Source organism: Mustelus asterias, chromosome 5 (assembly GCF_964213995.1).
Source record: "Mustelus asterias chromosome 5, sMusAst1.hap1.1, whole genome shotgun sequence".
Lineage (NCBI taxonomy): Eukaryota > Metazoa > Chordata > Chondrichthyes > Carcharhiniformes > Triakidae > Mustelus > Mustelus asterias.
Window position 1 is genome coordinate 31,949,070 of NC_135805.1, and position 27,771 is coordinate 31,976,840.

Below are 27,771 nucleotides of genomic sequence, written 5' to 3' on the forward strand. Positions count from 1 at the left end.
TTTACTGATCCACCCTTCAGCCCCCTCCTCCAAGTCATTTATAAAAATTACAAATAGCAGAGGACCAAGCACTGATCCGTGTGGCACTCCGCTGGTAACCGGTTTCCAGTCTGAAAATTTTCCATCCACCACCACCCTCTGTCTTCGATCAGACAGCCAGTTACCTATCCAATCGGCCAAACTTCCCTCTATCCCACACATCCTTACTTTCTTCATAAGCCGACCATGGGGGACTTTATCAAACGCCTTACTAAAATCCATGTATATGACATCAACTGCACTACCTTCATCAACACACTTAGTTACTTCCTCAAAAAATTCTATCAAATTTGTGAGGCAAGACTTGCCCTTCACGAATCCGTGCTGACTATCCCGGATTAAGCTGCATCTTTCTAAATGGTCGTAAATCCTATCCCTAAGGACCTTTTCCATCAACTTACCGACCACCGAAGTAAGACTAACCGGTCTATAATTACCAGGGTCATTTCTATTCCCTTTCTTAAACAGAGGAACAACATTCGCCACTCTCCAGTCCTCTGGCACCACCCCCATGGACAGTGAGGACCCAAAGATCAATGCCAAAGGCTCTGCTATCTCATCCCTTGCCTCCCAAAGAATCCTAGGGTATATTTCATCAGGCCCAGGGGACTTATCGACCTTCAGTTTATTCAAAACTGCCAGGACATCCTCCCTCCGAACATCTACTTCCTCCAGCCTATCAGCCTGTAACACCTTCTCTTCCTCAAAAACATGGCCCCTCTCCTTGGTGAACACTGAAGAAAAATATTCATTCATCACTTCGCCTACCTCTTCTGACTCCATACACAAGTTCCCACTACTGTCCTTGACCGGCCCTAACCTCACCCTGGTCATTCTTTTATTCCTGACAAAGCATCATCCAGACTCGAAACACTAGCTCTATTCTCTCTCCACAGATGCTGTCAGGCCTGAAGGGAATTTCCAGCGTTTTCCGTTATGTTTCAGATTTCAGCATCCGCTGTAATTTGCTTTTATTTCCACTATTTTGTTGCTTTAGTAATGTTCACAACTGTTCTGAATATTTACGTTAGTGGAACAAGTAAAAAATTCCAATCTTGCAATGGCTAGAACTCTAAAATGTAACAACAACTTGCATTTGTATAAAGCTTTAAACATAATAAAAGGTCCCAAGGCATTTCAAAGGAACAATTATCAAAAAAAGTCACACCAACCTATGTAAGAAGATAATAGGTCAGAAAAAGGTGGATTTTAAGGAGCATCTTAATGGAGGAGAGAATAAAATAGAGACATTGCAGGACTAATGTAGTTCAGTTGCCTAAGAAGATGGTGGAAGAGACAATCAATGATTTCAAAAGTAAATTGGATAGGCATTTGAGGGACATAAACTTGGCAGGCTACAGGAATAGGGTAGAAAAATTGGACTGACTGAATTGCTCTAAAGAAAACTGGCATGTCTCAATGGATTGAATAGCCTCCTTCTCTGCATAATGACTATGATGAGATGAGGGATGAACAGGACTCAAAGAACAAAGAAAATTATAGCACAGAAACAGGTCCTTCGGTCCTCCTAGCCTGCACTGACCATGAGAGAGTATGTGAGAGTTAGGATACAAGCAGCAGGGCTGATGATGAACTTATGTTTATGTAAGATCTATTCCATTTTACGCGGTGCTGCAGATCATTTCCAGTTAAATATCTGAATATTTTTAGTAATTCATAAACATACTAATATGCAAGCATTTTTGTATTATACATTATTAGATTTGACAAGTGGAGGAAAGCAAGAATACATAGTGCCAAATGCACAATTGTGAATAAATAAATCTAGTCATGAAAATAAATCTATTATGGATGCGTTACTGTTTAAATAAGGGAAAAGGATAATGGAAAACATTTGAAGTTAGGATGCAAGATGAGGAAGGTTTCATAGATGTTACAAAAAGACTTTGATGAGTCTTTGGTCGGTGAGTGGTATATTCATCAACAGAAAGGCAGTGAATGGAGGCTGTGTCATGTGGTGAAAACTGCGAGGGATACTTTCCCATCTTTCTATTTTGTAGTTGTGACCGTGAAAAATAACAGCATGAATGTATAACAAATTAATTATCACAATGTTACTAACCTGGACCAGTAAGTGTCCTGAGCTGCAAAGATATGTGTCGCTTGTTCTGTTGGCATCATTAATCTCCTTCATTAACTGCACTAAAGTTTCAACTAAACCTTTGTTGAGCAGGTCTTTGAGTAGGATCATGTTTCCAGAAAGGAACTTAATGGTTCCCATACAGTATAAAAAAGCATCGATGTTACCAAGTGGATCTGCCAAACTGAAGACTTCCACCAAGCAATCTGCAGAGAATACACTCTTTAGTAAATGTATTAAATTAATTTAAATGATTAAACGGTTATGTAACTAATATATTACTTCTGTTTCCTGTTCACCATTGTTAGAAAAAAATCTTAATATCATACTTTATTTAATATTCATTATACTTACTCTATGTAAATAGAGAAAGTAATAGTAAATATTAGAAAGTCCCTACAATAATTCACTTTGAATATTTAAAAATGCATATTTATAAGAATATGAAAATAGAATCATTAAAATATTACTTTGTAAATTGTTTTACAGTTAATAACTTAACCTGCCGGTGCATCTTTTAATAACTTAGTAACAATGATATGGAAGCAACTTTTTAAATTCATTTTTTACTGGATGTGGGCATTGCTGTCTAGGCCAGCATTTATTGTCCATCCCTAGTGGCCCTTCCATGGGTCTCAGATCTCAAGAACTGCACAATAACACAAATCTATCTATGCCGCTTTTAACAAAGTCTGAAAGAGACAGGAAATCTTAATTCTTACACTTTTATGTAAGTTTAATATTCATCACATTTTGGTTCCATAACCTACAATCTACATGATAAATATAGGAAAGTGCTTAAGATAATTTACTTTCAATATTTGACACTAGATGCCATGGGCCTGATTTTGCCATCAAGTTGCGCCCATTTGCGGACGTGAAAACTTGGTAAAGTCGGGCGTGAGGCAAATAGCTCGATCCGCGCCCGCCTCCGCGCCGGTTCCCCAAGAGCCCAAAATGGCTGTGATCAGGACCGCGCCCGAAACGGGCGTGACAGCCTTTTAAATGCACTAACATTACCGGCACTTCCCCCTTCACCACCGTGTTTGCCCATCCAGAATCAGCGCAAAATAGTCATGCTCCACAAAAGTCCAATTTGTGCGCTCCAGTTAGTGAGGAGGTAAGTGCCGAGCATCGGATGGCTCTCTGCTTGAGATCGGTTGGGGGGGAGGTGGGTCTGCTACCACTCTGTCTGATATCAGTGAGGGGGAAGGGGTGCTACCACTCTGCCTGAGATTAGTGAGGGGGAAGGGGGGTCTGCTGCCAATCTGCCTGAGATCAGTGAGGAGAAGGGGCCCACGATCGGTCTCAGTGGTGGAGGGGGTGGAGGGATAAGGGGGTCAGTAATGTTGGGCGGGTGGGGCAATGTCTGTGGGGCCAGGGGGAGGCATTATCTGGCCCGGGAGCGATGTGGCAGGGGAGCCGCATTCTATCATTTTTTCTTTGCACATATGCAGTTGGAGGCGCCGATCGGAGCTGCAGGGTTTTGGGTGCATTAAGCCCCACCCACAGGCTTGTGCAGCACGATTTAGAATCGCTGATATTTTTTCAGGCGATGTACATATGGGGGCACCTGAGAATGCGTCTAAAAGTCGGGTCTGAAACACTCCCAGATTCAAGTCCGCCTAGCACTTAGAATCAAAATGGTAAAAGGCCCATGGGATAGTAAAGGAAAGCAACTGTCACAGCTATATAAAAGTCCGAATCACAACCAAGCAAAGATTGGAGAACTTAGCCGTGTGGGGGAACCTGGGAGCAAACCCATGTTGTAGCACTCTTAATTTTCTACACATTGCTGCTTCAATGTATTCTTTTACTCATTCTGCTCACGAATAAGAGTTGTTTCTTTAATACAAATAGCCAATGAATCATTAATGACACAGAAAGAGGCCATTTAGCCTATTGAGTCCATGTTGGCACCCTGAGCAGAAATGCAGTCAATCCCACTCCCCTCCTCGGTCTCCACAGCCCTACAAGTTTATTTCCTTCAAGTGCCATCAATTTCCTTTTGAAATCATTGATTGCTTCTACTTCCACCATCCTCATGGGCAGCAAGTTCTAAGTCATTATGACTCATTGAGTAAAAAAGTTCTTTCTCATATCCTCCCACCCCACAACTCCTACCTAAAATCTTAAATCTGGATCCCCTAGTCTTTGTAACATCAGCTAATGGGAAGAGTTTTTCTTGTCTTCCTCATCTAACCCTGTTTCCCATCTCTATCAAATCTCCCCTCAATTGCCTTTGATCCAAGGAGAACAACCCTAGCATTTCCAACCTAACCTTGTGACTAAAACCCGCATCCTAGAACCATTCTGGTAAATCTCCACTACCCTCTCAAAGACCTTCACACCTTTACTAAAGTCTGGTGACCAGAAACTCTACTTCAGACCTAACCAAAGTTTTACAAAAGCTCAGCATTACTTCTCTGCTTTTGTACTCAATGCTACTATATTAATGAAGCTCAAATTCTTTGCGAACCACTCTTTAAATATGTCCAGCTACCTTCAAAGATTGCACATGCACCCTCTGTTCTGATACACTCTTCAGAACTGTGCCATTGTCTATACTGCTTCTCCCTATCCCTTCTGCCAAAATGCATCACTTCACACTTCTCTGTATTAAGTTCCATTTGCCACATGTTTGCCCATTCTGTAGCCAATCATTGTCCTGTTGCAAGCAATTCATATCATCCTCACTGTTTGCACTCATCCAAGTTTGATATCATTGGCAAACTTTGAAATTTAACTCCGTATTCCAAGATCCAAATCATTTATACGTAGCGTTAGAAAAGCAGTGATCTTAGTGCTGACCTTGGGACACCACTGTTTACTGTGCTCCAGTCTGAAAACCAACCACCTATCACAACTCACTGCTTTCAGTCCTTAAGCCAACTTTTTAATCCATTTGGACACTGACTGCCTATTCTGGAAGCCTTAATTTTGTTAACCAGCCATTTCTGTGGTATCTGGTCAAAACTTTTCTTAAAATCCATATAGACAAAATTGATTGCAATCCCTTCATCGATCTTCTTTGTTACTTCATTAAAAAATTCAATTAGATTAGTCAAGCATGATCTGTTTTTAATAAATTCATGCTTGTTCTCCCCAATCAATTCAAACCTCTCAACTGCCTGTTGATTTTATTTCCCTGATTATGGATTCCAAAACCTTAGCAAAAACTAACTTGCCTGTAGTTGCCAGTACTATCTTTTACACCCTTTCTTGAATAAGGATGTCACATTTGCCACTCTCCGATCCTCTGGCACCCTCCCCATATCTAGCAAAGATCAATAGATTAATGCAAGCCCTTCTATTATCTTCACACCCACTTCCTTTCGCAACCTGGGATGCAAGCCATTTGGACCAGGTCACTTATTACCCTGAACATAACCAACCTTTCTAGTACCTACTCCCTTTCAATTTTCACACAATCAATTGCCTCTACTATCTCCACCTCTACAGATATTTTGTCAGATTCCTCTTTCTTAGTAAATAGTGATACAAAGAATGTATTAAGTATTGTAACCTTGCCCCTGCACCTTTAAGCATATACCACCCTCTTTTTCCCCAATAGGACACACTCCACCTCTTACTACCCACTTACTATTTACACACTGGTAGAAAGTCTTTGAATTTCCTTCTAAGATGACTGCCATTCTATTTTCTCATAGTCTCTCTTTGCCAGTCTTATTTTCTTCTTCACCTCCCCTTTCAACCTACTGTCTTTGACCTGGTTCCCACGTGGAAGAATTAATTTGATATATATCAAACACCTTCCTTCTTTATTTTATCATTATCTCTATCTCCCTCACCCATGTAAGAAGCCCTTTTTGGAATGTACCAAGACTGTAGTTAAGGCATCTCTTCCTTGAAAATCACCCATTGTTCCATTGCGGCATTTTTTGTCAGTTTGGATCCATTTTATCCTGAATAAATCTCTTCTAAATTGGAGAAGGCTCATTTTAATGTGATAAGAAGTTCTATTGCAGCAATATATGGATAAATACCAAATTAAAAAAAATAAAGACCATAAATCTATTCAAAGCTGGCATTGAATTTACTCAATCTGAATCCCAATAGTTTTGAAATTGATGATTTGTCTATTCTATTATAGAAACTATTACAATACCTCACTCAAAATCAAAGGATATAGTCATTCTTTCATAAGTGTGAAAGAATATTACAGTTATTACCTTAATATGAAGAATTAGCTTTTTCTTAATACTATCCATGAGTGAATTAATTGTTCTATTTAATATACATTGTTTTTGTTAGTGGAAGCAGGTAAAAAGACTAAAGGTAAATTATAATCCGTCCTTTTTACTTCCTGGTTTGCTGTCCGTGAGACTCCTTCAATTTGATTGGCTAATCAGCCTGCTTGATGATTTCACAATTGTTGGATGCCACAAAATCCCTACTGGCTGCATCAGATTCAATGTCATGTCAGAATAGGGAATTTGATGCTCTACAGCTCTCTACGTCTTTCTGGGCAGCTTTATTCTAGGTCAGCAACAAGCAACTGTCACAGCTATATAAAAGTCCGAATCACAACCAAGCAAAGATTGGAGAACTTAGCCGTGTGGGGGAACCTGGGAGCTTCAATGTATTCTTTTACTCATTCTGCTACATTACTCATTCTGCTACATTGCATTCTCCAATAACTTCCTCAGAGCTTTTTCCGTTTGGCCATCTTAACCTTGGTGGAAAACTACTAGAAATCCAATTTATGTGATGTATTTATAAATTCTCCACAATGATATAGTGATGTATAAAGACTATGAACACAGACAGTTAGTGTCACTGTTTATCTTCCATACAAACAAATGGTTTAATCCCATTTACTCGCTGTGTTCTCATATCACTGCAATCTCATTTCCTTCGTCCATCTATCCAATTTAATCTAGAATGGCAACTTTGGTCAGGAGCTTCCTTGGAATTGCACGTGCTCTAATGCTACCACCTTAGTCACTGACTCAGGAATTCACTCCCTAAACTCCTTTACCTCACCATCCCCATCTCTTCCTTAAAATCCCTCCCTTTGACCAAGCTTCTGGTCATTCATTCAAATACCTCCATTTTTAAAATTATGGCTGTGAAATGCTTTGTGATATTTTCAGCATCAAAAGGTGCTACATAAAGTGCAAGTTGTTGTTGTAGTAATAATACTGATTTACGAATCTAACATCCATTATAATAGATTGATTTTTATGATTCAAAGTATGGTGAGGCTGCAAAATTCTCCCAGATATGTATTGTGAAATAATGGATTGTTTTAGGACTTTTTAGGGTAAAAGCATTATGGAAGTTCAGAATCAGTGGTTCATTTTCCAGAATTTTGCATCTTCATAAGGGAGGATGTTAAATTATGTTGCTGAGTCATTTGCAAATTTCAATACCAGCAGACAATATTGTCAAGCTCATCAGTGGTACAGGCTCACTCAAAATTTGAAAAATGACAGATAAACAGACTGCATCAAATGTTCTATGAATTTAAAGAAAAATCATCAATCATAATTAACACGAGTCTATATATTTCAAATTGACCAGTGGTATGTAATGGTATAATTATGTTATGTAACACAACATCATGGCACGCTTTCTCACGACAGTCTTATTTATTCTTGGAATATTTCTTATTCACTATTTCGGAATTTAAGTATTTTTAGAGAAGTTTAACTCACCCAAAATGTTATCATTTTGGAATAGAACGTCATTATTCTCACTCCTACTAACTTTGAACATCAATTTACAGATATTAAGGAGATTTTTGCCGCTTACTTTCAGCTGGAAAGGAAAGAAATGACAAAATCGTAACTAAATATGAAAGTAAAATGATTCAGTTATGATACCTGAACTAAACTATTATAAATCTCTAATAATGACATCGCAATCCCAAATTTCATTGTGGGCGCCGCATATTAAAAGTTACCAGTAGTACAAAAGCAAAAAGTGGCCCAAGCACTCTGGTGGTAGAGAAAATGATGAATTTCAACTTTGGCTTCTGAATGAATCCCAGATTATTAATTTGAACATCTCTACAACAGTTTTTCAAACTAAATACCACTGATATATTCTCCCAGAGGGCACTACTAAACACTTCTGAATTTTAAAAAGTGCCTTTTAAAAATGCTAGTTTCAAAGTTCATCACAAGCTTGGTATGGCTCCTGCTCTGACCAAGACTGCAAGAAACCACAAAGTGTCGTGAACGAAGCCCAGTCCATTACACAAACCAGCCTCCCATCCATTGACTCTCCTTGGAAAAGCAGCCAGCATAATCAAGGACCCTGTGCAACCCAGACATACTCTCTTTCACCTCCTTCCGTCGGGAAAAAGATACAAAAGTCTGAGGTCACGTACCCACCGACTCAAGAACAGCTTCCTTCCCTGCTGCCACGGGCGGCACGGTGGCACATTGGTTAGCACTGTTACTTCACAGCGTCAGGAACCGGGGTTTGATTCACGGCTTGGGTCACTATCTGTGCGGAGTCTACACATTCTTCCAATGTCTGCGTGGGTTTCCTCCGGGTGCTCTGGTTTCCTCCCACAGTCTGAAAGCTGGTTAGATGTATTGGCCATGCTAAATTCTCCCTCAGTGTACCCGAACAGGCGCCGGAGTGTGGCAACTAGGGTATTTTCACAGTAACCTTATTGCAATGTTAATGTAAGCCTACTTATGACACTAATAAATAAATAAAATCAGGCTTTTGAATTAAGTTGATCTTTCTCTACACCCTAGCTATGACTGTAACACCGCATTCTGTATCTTCTCCTTCTCTATGAACGGTATGCTTTTTTTTGTATAGCGCACAAGAAACAGTACTTTTCACTGTACCCCAATAGATGTGACAATAATAAATCAAATCAAAAATCTACTATATACGTGTTTACTGCACGAGATAAAAGCCCAGAATTTGTGTTAGAAACTATGGTGTGGCTATCAGCCCTCACTGGTATTAAAGAGCAAATTAGACAGTAACTCAACCACACATGTGCAGTTAAACGTGGAAATCACATCCAAGTTGTCTTGCTTCTCCAGAATCTTCACTGTATTATCAGCTAGAGAAAATAGCATTGAATTACATGGAACAGCATGAAGTTGCTGTACTTACATGATTGGTACCCTCTAAACTTGCCAGAAAAGTTAGGGCTCGTCCAATCCAGCATTAGTAAATTTTTAAAAGGATAGTAAGTCTTAATTTCTGCAAAACAATCTCCCTGGCATTAAAAAAAATAACTTTTTGAAGTCTTATTTGGGTCTCATTCCTTTACATTTTAATTATTGCTGGAAATTAAAAATAATTAACTAACGCAAATCTTTTTAAAGATCTCTCTTAATCACATCTTCCTTTCTCTCTTTCGTTTTCTGTACATGTTTTGGCATTGAATTAAATATTCTAACTTACACTGTCAGGTTCATATTGTGCGCCAGATTCATGAGAATGGTTTCAAGGATGAAGAACTTCAGCTACATGAATAGATTGGAGAAGCTGGGGTTGTTGTCCTTGGAGAAGAGAAGATTAAGAGGAGATTTGATGAAGGTTTTCAAAATCATGAGGGGTCTGGACAAAGTAGTTAGGGAGAAATTATTGGCAGAAGGGTCAAGAATCAGAAGACACTGATTTAAAGTGATTGGCAAAAGTAGCAATGGTGATATGAGGAAAAACTATTTAATGCAGCACATGGTTAGGATCTGGAATGCTCTGCCTGAGGGTGTGGTGGAGGCAGATTCAACTGAAGCCTTCAAAACAGAATTGGACAATCTTCACAAATATTTTCAGGGCTATGGAGGCATTGTGGGAGAGTTGGAAAGGTGAGTTGCTCTTCCACAGAGCTGGCATGGACATAATGAGCCACATCACCCCTTTCTTTGGTGTAACCATTCGGTAATTAATAATTCTTTCATCTGGTCAGTTAAGGATTTGAACAATTGCTTGTTTTACTCACAATTTCTGGATCTTCTATTGATGATGCAGCACCAAAATGGTTTTCTAATAGCACAGATTACAGTGAAAAACCCCATAGAAAGTCTATGGACAAGTCTAATGAACATTTGGTGCAGTTCTGGGTTCATTAATTTTAGTCAGAAATGGACATCGACTAAAACTGCTAAAACCTAAAAGTCCATGTTTGGAAATAGGGCTGCAGAACTCTATGAAGGATCAAACTTACCGCCAGTATGAGTTTAGTCAGCTGAATGGAGAGCTGATCTGAGCCAACATCCACCAGTTTATACAGTGTTTTCAGAAGAACAGATCTTCTTTTACACATTTTCCCCAGCAGGTTCCCCTCCTGCAATGTACGATGGAGACTGGAGCATGTTTTACAGAGATGTTCTACATCATTGCCTAATCAGAATAAAATAACAACTTTATTTTACATTCATGCTCTGCAATTAGGAATAATTGGTTCCTCATTTCATTCTCTTCATTTTTGGAATCAATTTCTGCAATTGCTTAATTTCTGGGACCAATCTTTATTTTGTAATAAAGCAAGCCATGCCATGATCTAAGAGCAAGAACTGTAGGAGACAATGTTGAACTAGCAGAACATTAGAGGACAAGTTGAAAGTACCAGCAATTTTCCTTATATCCCCTGAATCCATCCCAAAAAAAGCGACATTAACGAAGCATTTATCATTTTGAAAAATATGCCATTTAAAAATGGGGTGGCACGGTGGCTAGCGCTGCTGCCTCACAGCGCCAGGAACCCGGGTTCGATTCCCGGCTTGAGTCACTGTCTGTGTGGCGTTTGCACATTCTCCCTGTGTCTGCGTGGGTTGCCTCCAGGTGCTCCAGTTTCCTCCCACAGTCCAAAGATGTGATGGTTAGGTGCATTGGCCATGCTAAATTATCCCTCAGTGTACCTGGACAGGCACCGGAGTGTGGCGACTAAGGGATTTTCATTGCAGTGTTAATGTAAGCCTACTTGTGACTAATAAATAAACTTTATGGGCAGCACGGTGGCACAGTGGTTAGCACTGCTGCCTCACAGTGCCAGGGATCCATGTTCAATTCCGGCCTCGGGTGACTGTCTGGAGTTTGCACATTCTTCCTGTGTCTGCAGTGGTTTCCTCTGGGTGCTCCAGTTTCCTCCCACACTCCAAAGATGTGCAGGTTAGGTTGACAGGCCATGCTAAATTGCCCCTTAGTGTCAGGGGGTTTTGTAGGCTTGGTAAATGGGGTTATTGTGTGGGATTGTGGTCAGTGCCATCGCGATGGGCCGAATGACCTCCTTCTGCACTGTAGGACTCTATGATTCCATAAAAAATAAGGCATGAACAAAAGGTTGGCCAAAGAGTTGGTATTTGACAGATGGTGTAAAGTTTCGGAGGTTACACAAGTGGCCTGAGCCAGAGAAAATGAGAGTTTGAAGAGGAAAGTTTGTAGGAGGAGCAATATCATGCAGGGATTTCAATATTAGGAATTTCAAAATATTATATTTGATACTTTGGGGTACTAGGAGCCAATGTAGTTTAGTGAAAACAAGGGTGATGGGTAAGCATGTTTTGGCATGTAATAGGATAATGGCAACAGAGACCTTCATGAGCTGAAGTTATAGAATGAGAAGCTGGTCTGTGGAGCATTGGAGAAATAGAATGTCGAGGTAAGAAAAGCATGAATTGGGCTTTCAGAGACAGATGGGCTTAGGTGTGGGTTGAGATGGATGATGAATTATGGAAATGGAAGTCAGCGGTCTTTGTGATGGAAAGGATCTGAAATGCAAAACCTCGGTAGTGGCCAAATTATGCTATGGTTATTGCTCTGCTTAATGTCTGACAATTGTCGACTTAACAGAGCTAAAATAAATCTCCCTGTGGGTTAGTTGACTGGTTAGGGTGCTAAACCATTTGACAGGTGCAAAATGGATTTCATTGTTGGAGTTTGGTAGGCTGAAAGGGTGGTGGTACCAGCAACATTGGACAGAATTTAATAACCCCTTGGGAAGTGGGGAGGTGGGGGGGATGTTCATCCTGTTTACACTAAACTATATTGGCTCCTAGTGCCCCAATGTATCAAATTTGATATTTTGAACTTCCAAATATTGAAATCCATCCATGATCTTGCTTCTGCTACAAACTTTAAATCAGCAGGAGGGTGCAGGATGGGGACCCCAGAGTTGGACACTAATTGAAAGCCTCAAATGGGCAATTAATAGATGCAAGCACTTTGAGCTGGGAGCAGACTAGAAGAAGAAGGGCCAAGTCACCCAGTTCTAAGCTGCATTCTTTGTGTTTTTTGAATTACCGATTCACAATAAAATTAATCAAAAGTTAGAAAAACCCTACTGAATGGTCTCATCCCACCTCTGCTGGTATTCAACCAGAAGAAGGCAGATGAGTCACTACACGGGAAGGTCAAAAAGCAAATGTTTGCTTGCATGCTCCCTGGAAAGAGAACGTGGGTTCCCTCATTCAAAGGCCCTCTAACTGCTAATACCCTGTCCCTTCGTCTGAACCCCCTTCCCCACTGACCATAGTGACCCTGTCCTAATGATTCCCATCTCGCCCGCATTCATCTGTGGCCTTGGTCTCTTGGCAAACTAAAGACTCTGGTAGGTGCATTACTGGCAGATGCCACTACTCCAGGTGGAGCTATCTGTAATGGAGAGCTACCAGCCCTTGGTTGACCAGTAGCTCTAAGGTTGGGATGGGGGCAGGGGTGTGGGACCACTATGCACAGGGTCCTAAATCCTGGAGAAAGCCCACCACTGGAGCTCTCCTGAGACAGCACCTTCCGAACTCACAACGCTGCCATCTAGAAGAACAAGGGCACAGATACTAGGGAGCATCACCATCCTCCAAGCCACTCACCATCTTGACTTGGAAATATATTGCTATTCCTTCATTGTTACTGGGTCAAAATCCTGGAATCCCCTCCCTAACAGTACTGTGGATATACCTACACCACATGACTGCAGCAGTTCAAGAAGACAGCTCACCACCACCTTCTTGAGGATAATTTAGGATGGCAACAATAAATGCTGGCTTAGCCAATGACACCCACATCCCATGACTGAATAAAAGCAAATGTCTAATGGACACTTAATACAATGGGCCGTCTGAAACAGAGGCAACACGGTGGGTCCTTTGCCTGGATTATATTTAGCCCATTGTCTCCCAATCACCTGGTTGTCAGCTTGTTTTTTTTTCATAAAGGCAGACTGCCTCTTAATGGCAATGTGGAAAAAATGATTTCCACAGTGTAAAATCCAGGAAAATGATGACCAGAGCAGATAGAAGGATCCAAACTGACCAATTTGGTACTGGAAGCATTAGTGGTACAAGGGGATCCTGGAGGATGAGCCTAGAAGGTAAGGAAATTGTTCGGCGCAACTTGTGGGCCGAAGGGCCTGTTTGTGCTGTAGCTTTTCTATGTTCTAAAAGGGGGTGGGAGCAGGTAATCAGAAAGGTCAACTCCTGGAGTTTGGACTGGAGGACCTGGCAGAAGTGCCAGAAGAGATCGAATGATTGAATCTTCACATGACATTGCATGCACACCGGCCTTTTCTGCTGCCCACTGCAACACATTCCTCTTGCTCAGCCAGCAGCACTCCCTGGCACTCAGGAACAAAGTTCCCTCCAAGCTGGCAGGCGCATAACCAGGCAGCAATCTGGAATGCACTGCACAGGGAACAACAGGTCACACACACCCACATTCTTTTTCAAATGTGCGCATGTACAGCAATCCTAAAGATATAAAATGCGAAGGAATAACCAGTTCACAGATAGCAAAAAGAAATATGAGGGAACATTGGTCAATTTGGTGTACATCCAAGTCCTCACTTTCATTTTCCCAATGTATCCCTTTTCCAGTTCCCTGATATGAGCCAATATTATTGTACTGCTATTGCAAGTACAAATAGATTTGAATGAAAACAAAATGAAGGTAGCTTTTAATGAACATCAACAGAAAACCTTATAAATTACAAAATAAAATTACCCACCATTGTTTAAGGGCCTAAGTTCATCAAGAATAGGTTGGATCTTTGTATTCCAGTACAGAATTTCTTCTTCAGTTTCTCCTTCAGATGTCCTTGATCCACTACCTGATCCTGAGAGCATAGCACAAAATTGTATAAATAGCTAGATTTATCTGGTTTAAATTAGTTTCCTGATACTAAAGTAAAAGTAAAGTTTATTTATTAGTCACAAGTAGGCTTACATCAACACATTAACAAAGTTACTGTGAAAATCCCCTAGTCGCCACTCTCTGGTGTCTGTTCAGATACGCTGAGGGAAAATTTAGCATGACCAATCAACCTAACCCACATATCTTTGGACTATGGGAGGAAACCGGAGCACCTGGAGGAAACCCACGCAGACACAGGGTGAACGTGCAAACTCCGCACAGTGACCCAAGCCGGGAATTGAACCCTGGTCTCTGGTGCTATGAGGCAGCAGTGCTAACTACTGTGCCATCCATATATGGGCATATACTATGCCTATATAGGAACATAGAACTTAGGAGCAAAAGTAGGCAAATTCAGCCCTTCGAGCCTGCTCCGCCATTCACTCAGATCATGGCTGATCTCTCCCTGGTCTCAAATCCACCTCTCCACCTGTTCCCAGATCCCCTGATCCCTTTTTTAAAAATTAGAACTATTTTTTAATTAGAATTATTATCTACCATTTATCATAATTGTAGCTTTTGAGATAGATGATACAGAAATTATAAATCTTCTCAAATCCCACTGACAAGAGAGAGAAAGAAAATCACGCAGTTGGTACTGGTTCAATTTTTATCCCAAAATGAAAACGATGTGCATTCTGAGCTGTGCAGAACTGTTTCAGGATTCTCCACAAATGAAACAAGAAAATGTTTTTTGATCAGTAGCTGGGAAAAACAGCCTGTTGCCTCTGATGAAGGCCTTGACTCCATGCTGATGTTTGATTTTACAAGCAAAAACATGAGAAAATAGTTCTCAATTTGGTTTTAAAAGAGGGGTTTGTTCCAACCAAAGGGTGAGATTCCAGGCATTATCTGGCATATTTGAAAAAAGGGGAGGCTCTGCTGAACAACTGGAGTTGTTTGAAAACAAAACATTAAGTCAATGGTCTTGAGGATAAATAGAGGAGTATTGGGAAGACAATTAAAAATATATACTGAGCAGTCTCAAGTCTCTAGTGCTTGCAAGAGAAAGGGTGGGTCAATTAGGATCCACGGGCCCTTTCAATGAAGAAAATGAATCATGGAGTCAAGTCATTGCAAGTTTTCGTTCTTGGCTTTGCTGGATGAACCAAGTTTCAGAGAAAATTGAAGGTTATACTTCTTATTGTGCTGAGAAACACTGGTACGAATAACTTGTTTGCAATTTTATTAGCTTGTAAAAAGTACTGAAAACATTCAGCATAGGAACTCCATGATTTATTTGATAAAGGCAAGTGTCCCATATGCCCTTTTCACCACCCCACTAACCTGCCTTTCCACCTTCAGAGATCGATGGACAAACACGCCAAGGTCCCTTTATTCCTCAGAACTTCCTAGTGTCATGCCATTCATTGAATTCTTCCTGGTCAAATTACTCCTTCCAAAGTGTATCACCTCACGTTTTTCAGGTAACAAGAGGGTCAGAAGGAGAGACCCCAACAATGGAGGTGATCCACCAGACCAATGGTATGTGAAACAGACTCTCTTATTTATAAATGAGTGAGACATGTCTATGCTTGTCCTAAGCTCTGGTAGATCACATCTGCCAAGTTCTTCCTGCAGACCTGACACACCATGAATTTGGGGCCAATAGCTTTAAGGGTGACCACCGTGCTAAATTTCTTTGCCTGGGTCTTTCCGGGGACCAAAGGGGACCCCTGTGGCATTTTGCAGTTCACAATACATAGATGCATAATGGAGATCACAAATGCCTTTTAGAGAAAGGTACATCAGTATGTGATGTTGGCTATGGATGGAGATTGCCAGACTGCAAGATTCACCAGCTTTGCAGCCGAGAGTCAGCATGTAATCAACTGTAGCCATGTGGCTTCTCGGCCTTTTGGCCAAGATCAAATGTAGTATCGACATGCTGTGCTTGGTTGAAGTCATTAGGTTACATTTTAGCTTCATTTGAAGCAATTTTTAAAAGCGGCATCTCGGCCTTTTGGCTAAGATGCAAATGAGATCAAGAAGGAGGAGCTATGCCTACTCCAATCAGCTTGGATCATGCAGATCAAGCCCAAGACAGGAGGTGAGAGCCCTGTCTTGTCAGCTTGGATCGGGAATGTCTCAGCTTGTTGAGACTCTGAATTGGACTTGATTTGATTGAATTGGAATAAAAACAAAAAAAAACTGTAGCCATGTGGCTTTAAGGGCTTCATGGCAGCAGCCACTGATGTTTATAAACTGCTAGGGCTACCATTCCATCAATGTACAGTAGGTGTGTGATCACCGGAAGCACATAATGCATGTTTGTGGCAGGAATCCTGGGAGTTGCATGATGCCTATGTCCTGAGGCAAGCACTCACAGGTATTTGAGATTTTCGAAGGGCCAGAATGTCTGCAGGGATAGCTGCTTGGGGATAAGGGATAAAATGCTGGTGGTGTGTCATCCTCAGATTCGTTCCAAGAAGAGTCACAATGTTGTGCATAGAACCACACACTCCCTAATAGAGCTGACCATTGGATTCTGAAGATGCACTTTAGATGCTTGGATTACTCAGGTGGCACACTACAGTAAAGTAAAAGTTTAAAGTTTATTTATTAGTCACAAGTAAGGCTTACATTAACACTGCAATGAAGTTACTGTGAAATTCACCTAGTTGCCACACTCCGGCTCCTGTTTGGGTCAATGAACCTAACCAGGATGTCTTTCAGACTGTGGGAGGAAACCGGAGCACCTGGAGGAAACCCACGCAGACAATGTGCAAACTCCACACAGACAGTGACCCAAGCCAGGAATTGAACCTGGGACCCTTGTGCTGTGAGGCAGCAGTGCTAATCACTGTGCAACCACGTTGTCCCCATACACACCCAATAAGGTTTCATGCATCATCAGTGTGTGTTGCATCCTTCACAATCTGGCAATGCAAAGAGCTGATCCCTTGTCAGAGAGTGAAATGGAGGGGGATGAAAGCACATTGGAGGATGAAGATCTGGAAGCCCAGAAACCTCAGAGGGTGATGATGGTCAGTTTGAACACAACAACACCATGGAGGAAGCAAGACTTAAAAAGACGCGTCCGTGACATTTTAAAATCGTTGACCAATTCCAGGCGGAATAAAGTGACGGCAATGGCAGATAACCACAGTTCTTCTAGCTTTCAATGCCATTCTCTTTCATCTCAAGGGTTGTCCAATCTTTTGCATTGAAAATGAGTCGAGCATTCACATTTGCACCTTCTAGCCTCATGATTCACCAGGCCATGACCTCTGCAAAGGTCCGCAGTGCCCAGTGTATGCACTTGCTCTGGGAAATGAGAGTCCACTGAACAACAAGAGTGATGCAAAAACTGACTTGAAGCAGTCATCATCACATAATTATGAAACTAAAACGGCAAGTAAGCTGAGGACATGGCTAGGGATCTCTTCCTCCTGTCTAAGTCTCGTCTTTGATCACTAACACTGCTAGCCACTCAAGGCTGAAGCATTGTTCTCACACAATGGGAGGAAGGGTAAGAAGCAAATACATCACACACTTAGCAACATAGAAACATAGAAAAACTACAGCACAAAACAGGCCCTTCGGCCCCACAAGTTGTGCCGAACATATCCCTACCTTTTAGGCCTACCTATAACCCTCCATCCTATTAAGTCCCATGTACTCATCCAGGAGTCTCTTAAAAGACCCTATTGAGTTTGCCTCCACCACCACTGACGGCAGCCGATTCCACTCGCCCACCACCCTGTGTGTGAAAATCTTCCCCCTAACATTTCCCCTGTACCTACCCCCCAGCACCTTAAACCTGTGTCCTCTCATAGCAGACATTTCCACCCTGGGAAAAAGCCTCTGAGAGTCCACCCAATCTATGCCTCTCAACATCTTATACACCTCTATTAGGTCTCCTCTCATCCTTCGTCTCTCCAAGGAGAAAAGACCGAGCTCCCTCAGCCTATCCTCATAAGGCATGCCACTCAATCCAGGCAACATCCTTGTAAATCGCCTCTGCACCCTTTCAATCTTTTCCACATCCTTCCTGTCATGAGGCAACCAGAACTGAGCACAGTACTCCAAGTGGGGTCTGACGAGGGTCTTATATGGCTGCATCATTATCCCTGGACTCCTAAACTCAATCCCTCGATTGATAAAGGCCAGCACACCATACGCCTTCTTAACCACCTCCTCCACTTGCGGGGCCAATTTTAGATTCCTATGGACCCGGACCCCAAGGTCCTTCTGATCCTCTAAAGTACTAAGAGTCTTTCCCTTAATATTATATTCCTTCATCCCATTTGACCTGCCAAAATGGACCACTACGCATTTATCTGGGTTGAAGTCCATCTGCCATTTCTCCGCCCAGTCTTGCATCCTATCTATGTCCCTCTGTAACTTCTGACATCCCTCCAGACTATCCACAACCCCACCAACCTTCGTGTCGTCGGCAAACTTACCAACCCATCCCTCCAATAAAGATTAATAAAGATTTTACTACATCGCCCTGATATTACACAAGACTGCAGAGACCATCCTCAGTGAGGTTTAACTGACTCCTTGAGGAGCTGGTACACCTGGTCAAGATGCCTTTGTCCCCCTGTCACCTACATCTTGATGGTGCCCACCAGGGTGCATCCCCATGGCATCCAGGGCTGCGTGCAAATCCAGAAAAACCTGCTGAACCAAGACATCCATGGTGGTTGTCAACCTTCCGATGATGACTTCGAGTCGCTGGCATGTTGGAGTCACAATATCAAAGTGCATAATAAATGAGCTTCCAAGCACGGAATTGGGCATGGTTTCCTGCCATTCTGAACAGCAGGGTGCATGCTGCAAAACCTGTCCACCATTGGACTGAGTCTCAAAAATGGTAAATTCCACCCTTTGTGTCTGTCTTCACAATAAAGACACAAGTTCCATACCAGAAATAGATAGTAACTTGGGGGCTAAAAAGACTGAGGAATTTAGGAAAATTGATATCAGCAAAGATAAAGTATTGGAGAAACGTAAGGGACGAAAATCCTCAGGACCTGATGGTCTAAACCAGTTAGGATTTATACGTTTATTGGTAAATATTAGATATAAGCTATAGTTTTAAGTGGGTTTAATTTAATGTTTCTGTGCCTGGAAGGGTAAGGCCTATAGGTGGAGTTTTGCTGAACAAAGGTGTTTGTATGTGTGATGATTGGTTTCAATTCACGGCATGAAGAATAAATAGAACTAGCAGGGGTTGCTTAGCAACTGAAGACCCTTGTAAGGATAAAAAGTTTGAAGTTTTAGTTTTAGCTGAATTTGTTGGCAGTTGGGGACACGGTACCGGAGAGTGAACTTCTTTCAACTCTGTCAGGAGAAACTGGACAAGGAAATTGCAAAGATGCAAGCTTCCGAAGGAACAGGTTACAATCTAGATAACCAGGAAATTGGGATAAAAAGAAAGTTTAAGACGACTGGAGTTAAAAGAACAGAGACCAAGGTATTAACAAAGTGTTCTAAGTTAAAGAGTCAATTGCAGTAAGCAAATTTAAAGCGGGACAGCAGACTTCAAAGGTAAATCAAATGTCCAAAGCCAGTTTAATATAATCGAGAATTAAAATAATTGTGAACAGCTTGTACAGCAGTCAAGGCAAAGAAATCCAAAAAAGGGTTGACGTAAAATCCTGGATTGGACTCACTGTCAGAAATGGAATAGAAATGTTATTTAAAAGTGCCATTTGGAAAACCTGGACTCAATTTCAGAATACAAATTATTAAGGGAAAGCATTATTGTAAGAGAATATTTTGAAGCATATTTTAGAGAGTGGTGTTTGGAAACTCTCATGTGACAATCAGCTGGGGGGATTCTGAGGAGAAGTTCACATTCACTTGAGGTTCAGACTGAAGTGTGTATTTGACCACAGCCATCTTGGATGTTTAAAGGGATGTTGTGTTACTAAGACTATTATAGTTAAAATATACTCTGCGATCAGTGTTAATCTTAAAATCTGTGTGTCTTTGTTAAGATAAAAGGGAGTAAAGCAGTATTGCAAAATAATCCACCTTTTTATGTTTAATTTTTTTTCTTGTTGTTAAAAACAATTAGCAGTCCTGTGATTCTCTTCCTCCACATTTTATAAAAAAGTTAGTCTTTTGAGCCAGGGTTCCACTCTGGGATCTTCCTGTTCAGTTATAACATCAACTGGGATCATAACAAACTCAAGGGTTCTCAAAGAGATAGATGCAGAGATAATGGATGTGCTAGTTATGATATTACAAAACTCCTTAGATTCAAAATTGTCCCACGAGATTGGAACTTTGCAAATGTTACACTGCTTTTCAAGAAAGGAGGGAAAGAGAAAACAATGAACTAGAGGCCAGTTAGCCTAACATCAGTTGTTAGTCAAAATGTTGGAATCTACAATTAAGGAAGTCTTAATGATGCACTTAGAAAAGCAATGTATTATTAGGAACAATCAACATAGCTTTATCAAAAGGAAATCCTGTTTGGCAAATTTATTAGAGTTTTTGACAATGTAACTAGTAGATAAAGGGGAACCATAGATGGATATCCAAAAGGCATTTGATATGATGCCATAGGAAAGGTTAATACGCAAAATAAGGGCTCATGAAGTTGGATGGTAATACATTCGCATGGATAGAGGACTGGTAGAAAATAGGAGGCTTTTTTAATTTGACAAGCAATGAATAGCACAGTGCCACAAAGATCAATGCAAAAGCCTCAGCTATTTACAATCTATATTAATGACTTAGATGAAGAGACAGAGTAATGTATCTATATTTCCTGATGATACTAAACTAAGTGGAAAGGTAAGCTGTGGGGAAGAGGCAGAAAGCCTGCAAAGAGATATGAGCAGCTTAGGTGACTAGGCAACAAGATAGCAGATGGAATATAATATAGGGAAATGTACAATTATTCACTATGATTGTAATAAAAAAGCAGAATCATTTTTTAAAGTTGAGAAACTTTTAAGTATTGATGTTCAAAATGACTTGGTTAGCACTGCTGCTTCACAGCTCCAGGGACCTGGGTTCGATTCCTGGTTTGGGTCACTATCTGTGTGGAGTTTGCACATTCTCCCCGTGTCTGCGTGGGTTTCCTCCGGGTGCTCTGGAAACTTCCCACACTCCAAAGATGTGCAGGTTAGGTTGGCCATGCTTAATTGCCCCTTAGTGTCCCGGGATGTGTAGGTTAGAGAGATTAGCGGGTAATGTATGGGGATACGGGGATTGGCCTGGGAAAGATTGTTGTTGGTGCAGACTCGATGGGCCGAATGGCCTCCTTCTGTACTGTAGGGTTTCTACGATTCTATGATGAGTTGGGTGTACTTGTACAAGGAATGCAAAAAGTTAGCATGCAGCTGCAAGCAAGCAAATAGGAAGGCAAATTGGGGTTTGGAGTATAATAATTTAAAAATCTTGCTACACTTGTACAGGATTTTAGTGAGACCACATCTGGAGCACTGTGTGCAGTTTTGGTCTCCACATTTAAGAAAGGATATATTTGCATTAGAAGTGGTCCAGCAAAGGTTCACTAAATTGGACCCTGGGATGAGGGGCTTGTGGTGAGAGGCTGAGTAAATTACACTTACCTTCTCTGGAGTTTAGAAGAATAAGAAGCAATTTCATTGAAACAAAGAACAATACAGCACAGGAACAGGCCCTTCGGCCCTCCAAGCCCGCGCCACTCATGTGCCCAACTAGACCATTCGTTTGTATCCCTCTATTCCCAGTCTGTTCATGTGGCTATCGAGATAAGTCTTAAATGATCCCAGCGTGTCCGCCTCAATCACCTTGCTTGGCAGTGCATTCCAGGCCCCCACCACCCTCTGTGTAAAATACGTCCCCCTGACATCTGTGTTGAACCTTGCCCCCCTCACCTTGAACCCGTGACTCCTTGTGTTCGTCACCTCCGACCTGGGAAAAAGCTTCCCACTGTTCACCCTGTCTATGCCCTTCATAATTTTATACACCTCTATTAGGTCGCCCCTCATCCTCTGTCTTTCCAGGGAGAACAACCCCAGTTTACCCAATCTCTCCTCATAGCTGAGACCCTCCATACCAGGAAACATCCTGGTAAACCTTTTCTGTACTCTCTCCAAAGCCTCCACGTCCTTCTGGTAGTGTGGCGACCAGAACTGGACGCAGTATTCCAAATGTGGCCTAACCAACGTTCTATACAGCTGCAACATCATATGCCAACTTTTATATTCTATGCCCCGTCCAATAAAGGCAAGCATGCCATATGCCTTCTTGACCACCCTCTCCACCTGTGCTGCCACCTTTAAGGATCTGTGGATTTGTCCACCCAGGTCCCTCTGTGTGTCTATATTCCTGATAGTTCTGCCATTTATTGTATAGCTCCCCCTTACATTAGATCTACCGAAATGCATCACTTCGCATTTATCTGGATTAAATTCCTACAAAGTTCTGAAGGGGCTTGATAAGCTGGACGTTGAGAGATTGTTTCCATTGGTTGGGGAACTATAGTTTGTGGATGCTCTATTGTTTAAATATTTAAGGCTGGGATAAACCCTCCTCAACCACACTGGTGAACCACCTCATGAAGACCAAAAATATTTTCAGGAAGAACGATCATTCGAGGCACTATAAGTTGGCACAAATTCATAATTTATACTTGCATCTTCCTTTCCTTGACTGACTGCCCTAATAATTTTTAAGTTGCATGCTCATACTGTGCATGTGTCGGTCTTCACGGTGGAGGACACAAATAGTTTGCCAAATATTAACGATAGAGGGTTGGCAGCAGGAGAAATACTTAATACAATTAATGTTACCAGAGAGGCAGTGCTGGGTAGACTAATGGGACTGAAGGTGGACAAGTCCCCGGGTCCGGATGGAATGCATCCCAGGGTATTGAAAGAAATGTCAGAGGTAATAGTGGATGCGTTAGTGATTATTTATCAAAACTCGTTGCATTCTGGGGTAGTGCCGGTTGATTGGAAAACGGCTAATGTTACGCCGCTGTTTAAAAAAGGAAGGAGACAAAAGGCGGGTAACTATAGGCCGGTCAGCTTAACGTCTGTAGTATGGAAAATGCTGGAATCCATTATTAAAGAGGAGATAGCAGGGCATCTGGATAGAAATGGTTCGATCAATCAGACGCAGCATGGATTCATGAGGGGAAAGTCGTGCTTGACGAACATGTTGGATTTTTATGAAGATGTGACTAGGGCGGTTGATGGAGGAGAACCGGTGGATGCGGTGTTTTTGGATTTCCAAAAGGCGTTTGATAAGGTGCCCCATAAAAGGCTGCTGAAGAAGATTAGGGCACACGGAGTTGGGGGTAGTGTGTTAAAGTGGATTGGGGACTGGCTATCCGACAGGAAGCAAAGAGTCGGAATAAATGGGTGTTTTTCCGGTTGGAGGAAGGTAACTAGTGGCGTGCCGCAGGGATCGGTACTCGGGCCGCAACTGTTTACCATTTATACAGATGATCTGGAGGAGGGGACGGAGTGTAGGGTAACGAAGTTTGCAGACGACACAAAGATAAGTGGAAAAGTGAATCGTGTGGAGGACGGAGAAGATCTGCAGAGAGATTTGGACAGGCTGAGTGAGTGGGCGAGGATATGGCAAATGGAGTATAACGTTGAGAAATGCGAGGTTATACACTTTGGAGGAAATAATAACAAATGGGATTACTATCTCAATGGAAACAAATTAAAACATGCTACCGTGCAAAGGGACCTGGGGGTCCTTGTGCATGAGACGCAAAAGCCCAGTCTGCAGGTACAACAGGTGATCAAGAAGGCAAATGGGATGTTGGCCTATATTGCGAGGGGGATAGAATATAAAAGCAGGGATGTCTTGATGCACCTGTACAGGGCATTGGTGAGGCCGCAGCTGGAATACTGTGTGCAGTATTGGTCCCCTTATATGAGGAAGGATATATTGGCATTGGAGGGAGTGCAGAGAAGGTTCACCAGGTTGATACCGGAGATGAGGGGTTTGGATTATGAGGAGAGGCTGAGGAGATTGGGTTTGTACTCGTTGGAGTTTAGAAGGATGAGGGGGGATCTTATGGAGACTTATAAGATAATGCGGGGGCTGGATAGGGTGGAGGCGGAGAGATTCTTTCCACTTAGTAAGGAAGTTAAAACTAGAGGACACAGCCTCAAAATAAACGGGGGTCGGTTTAAGACAGAGTTGAGGAGGAACTTCTTCTCCCAGAGGGTGGTGAATCTCTGGAATTCTCTGCCCACTGAGGTGGTGGAGGCTACCTCGCTGAATATGTTTAAAGCGCGGATGGATGGATTCCTGATCGGTAAGGGAATTAAGGGTTATGGGATCAGGCGGGTAAGTGGTACTGATCCACGTCAGATCAGCCATGATCTTATTGAATGGCGGGGCAGGCTCGAGGGGCTAGATGGCCTACTCCTGCTCCTATTTCTTATGTTCTTATGTTCTTACTCCTTTAAGTCATCATTGGCTTTCTATATCGTCAAGCTTTTTACTATTTGTTAAACACTACAAACATGTTATATTTACCTACTTAACCATTTCCTTAAATTGAGATATCTCCACTAGATTGTGGTTACTCTGTTCCCTGTATTCAGAATGTTGTTACTTTCTTTCTTGGAGGACACCCTCACACTGTTGGGTGTAAGTTAATCTTGTGGTTTTAAGAGACGCCCTACCCCTTTTTACTCAGGGAAACTATTCATAGACCATAGACATTGTTCTTATTATTCCATTTAACTATTTTCTGTTGTTTTTATTATGCATGATCTGCATCCCCAAACTAAACTATACCAAATATCAGTATGCTGACACCCCTTATCACAACAGTAATGGATTTTAGGGAGTGGCAGACACAAGTGTTCAGACACATAACATAAGAACTAGGAGCAGGAGTAGGCCATTTGGCCCCTCGAGCCTGCTTCGCCATTCAATAAGGTCATGGCTGGTCTTTTCGTGGCCTCAGCTCCACTTACCCGCCCACTCACCGTAACTTTTAATTCCTTTACTGTTCAAAAATCTATCTATCTTTGCCTTAAAAACATTCTAAGAGTTTTAACAACACCAGGTTTATTTGGTAGCAAATGCCATTAGCTTTCGGAGCACTGCTCCTTCGTCAGATGGAGTGGAAATCTGCTCACAAACACGGCACACAGAGACACAAACTCAAGTTACAGAATACTGATTAGAATCCGAATCTTTACAGCTAACCTGGTGTTGTTAAAACTCTTACTGTGTTTACCCCAGTCCAACGCCGGCATCTCCACATCTTAAAAACATTCAACAAGGTAGCTTCAACTGCTTCACTGGGCAGGGAATTCCACAGATTCACAACCCTTTGATTTTTTGATTTGACTTACTATTGTCACATGTATTAACATACAGTGAAAAGTGTTGTTTCTTGCGTGCTATACAGACAAAGCATACTGTTCATAGAGAAGGAAATGAGAGAGTGCAGAATGTAGTGTTACAGTAAGAGCTAGGGTGTAGAGAAAGATCAACTTAATGCAAGGTAAGTCCATTCAAAAGTCTGACAGCAGCAGGGAAGAAGCTGTACTTGAGTTGGTTGGTACGTGACCTCAGACTTTTGTATCTTTTTCCCGACAGAAGAAGGTGGAAGAGAGAATGTCCGGGGTGCGTGGGGTCCTTGATTATGTTGGCTGCTTTGCTGAGGCAGCGGGAAACGTAGACAGGGTCAATGGATGGGAGGCTGGTTTGCGTGATGGATTGCGCTACATTCACGACCCTTTGTAGTTCCTTGCGGTTTTGGGCAAAGCAGGAGCCATACCAAGCTGTGATACAACCAGAAAGAATGCTTTGGGTGAAGGAGTTCCTCCTCAACTCAGTCCTAAATCTGCTCCTCCTTATTTTGAAGCTATGCCCCTAGTTCTGGTTTCACCTGCCAGTGGAAACAACCTCCCTGCTTCTACCTTATCTACTTCCTTCATGATTTTATAGGCTTCTATAAGGTCCCCCCTCATTCTTCTAAATTCCAGTGATCATGATCACTGATCATGTCATGTCATGCATACATTTCAGCAGCACTTAATGGTTGAACAAAACTGCAAATAGATAATGCACATCAGCGGTCCCTAAGAAATGGGCCACGGATCTGATTCAGAGAGTTTAACATTCTGCAAAATCTGTACATTTACAAAAGCAGTTTAAAGCAACAAAATTGCGCATTTAAAAAAAAGTGATTTTGTCGATTTTTTTTTCCACAGTGGTTTAGTGGTTTAGTTTAAACCAAAAATAAAATCACAAAGTTTTGCAGAAATCTATTACAAGGCAGAAAGATAAAGGTCAAATTTACATGGCATTTAATAGCACAAGCCACTGCTTGGTTATACATTGCAGTATATCTGTGGTTACAACTGCTTCAGGAAGCAGTGTTTAGTAAGCAGGTCCAGTTGATTGGTTGCTTTTTTTGGCAATTCATTCTTGCAGCCTTAGCAACAATAAAATTCAAGCTGTACACAGGACTATTTACATACCTTTGTATCATTATATTTAAGTACCTTATTCTGATACGTCAGACTGTAGCTTATTAGAGAAGGAAACCAAAGATTACAAAATACATGCGTTGTCATATTAACATTTCAAAGAAGCATTTATTTAAATTTCTGCAATATTAATTCAAAACCCTTGGAAAAGTCATCAATACGCTTTTTAGAAGGGATTTCAAATAATTACCAATATTACCAAGGAAACCTTGAATTTTCTTGTACATAAAATTAAGACTATAACGATCTCGTAGGATTTTACAATTATCCCTGGTCATACCGATTTCACTTATCAGAATGCTGGTGGGAGGAGTCACCATAAAACAAACATCAGTTCTTTGGCTTGCAGCTATTTTTCTAAATTTCACAATAATTATATGCAAACTCCAAGGAATGGAAAAGAACCATCCTTTAATAGGATTGAATAAAAGTATTCCAAGTGATTCAGATTATTCATAAAACTTTCAAAGTGCAAATCCTTTGATGTGTTTTTGTTATCTATCAGACTGCTGACCTAAAATGGTACATTATTTTGTCAAATTTTAGCCCCTTTATCTGTAACACATTAATCACAATATTTACAAACATAATGTCATTGGTCTATTTATTACACACAAAATATTTCAAAACGTTTTTGAATTGCTCAAAATCACTAATCTCATCGAAAATTATTATGGACCTTTAAATCTTGACTTTTGGTAAATATTTGGACAAAATTACATTGCACTTTTTATTGGAAATGTTAATTTTTCACTTTGCTTACTTTCCTTGATAAAAAAAAAGAACCGTTATTTGGGGAACATAAATTCTTCTCCAGGGAGGAATGGGGAGAGAATCCAAAGTGCATCATCCCAAGGCCATGGGTGCCAGTATTTGCTGCCCTTGAACTGAGCGACTTGCTCAGCCATTTCAGAGGGCAGTTCAGAGTCACATTGCTGGCTGTGGGTCTGAAGTCACATCTAGGGTAGACCAGGTGATAGATTTCCTTCGCCAAAAGGGAAGGAAACAAATTTGCCTAACAAACTTGACTGAATTTTTTTGAGGAGATGACCAGTTGTGTAGATGAGGGTAGTG

The 27,771-nt window shown here is 41.4% G+C and overlaps 1 protein-coding gene across 2 annotated transcripts in view; it reads right to left on the reverse strand.

Annotated features, from left to right (window-relative positions):
* The window catches only part of armc2 (armadillo repeat containing 2), a 132,632-nt gene that overhangs the window by 60,494 nt on the left and 44,367 nt on the right, over positions 1 to 27,771 (reverse strand). Inside the window, exons 7-10 of one of the 2 annotated variants that reach the window (XM_078212369.1) lie at positions 14,085 to 14,192; positions 10,311 to 10,486; positions 7,822 to 7,924; positions 2,123 to 2,346 (exon numbers count right to left, since the gene is read on the reverse strand). In XM_078212369.1, the coding sequence (XP_078068495.1) occupies positions 2,123 to 2,346; positions 7,822 to 7,924; positions 10,311 to 10,486; positions 14,085 to 14,192 (611 nt within the window). The remainder of the gene's footprint in view (positions 1 to 2,122; positions 2,347 to 7,821; positions 7,925 to 10,310; positions 10,487 to 14,084; positions 14,193 to 27,771) is intronic. The other variant, XM_078212370.1, reaches the window with a different exon arrangement.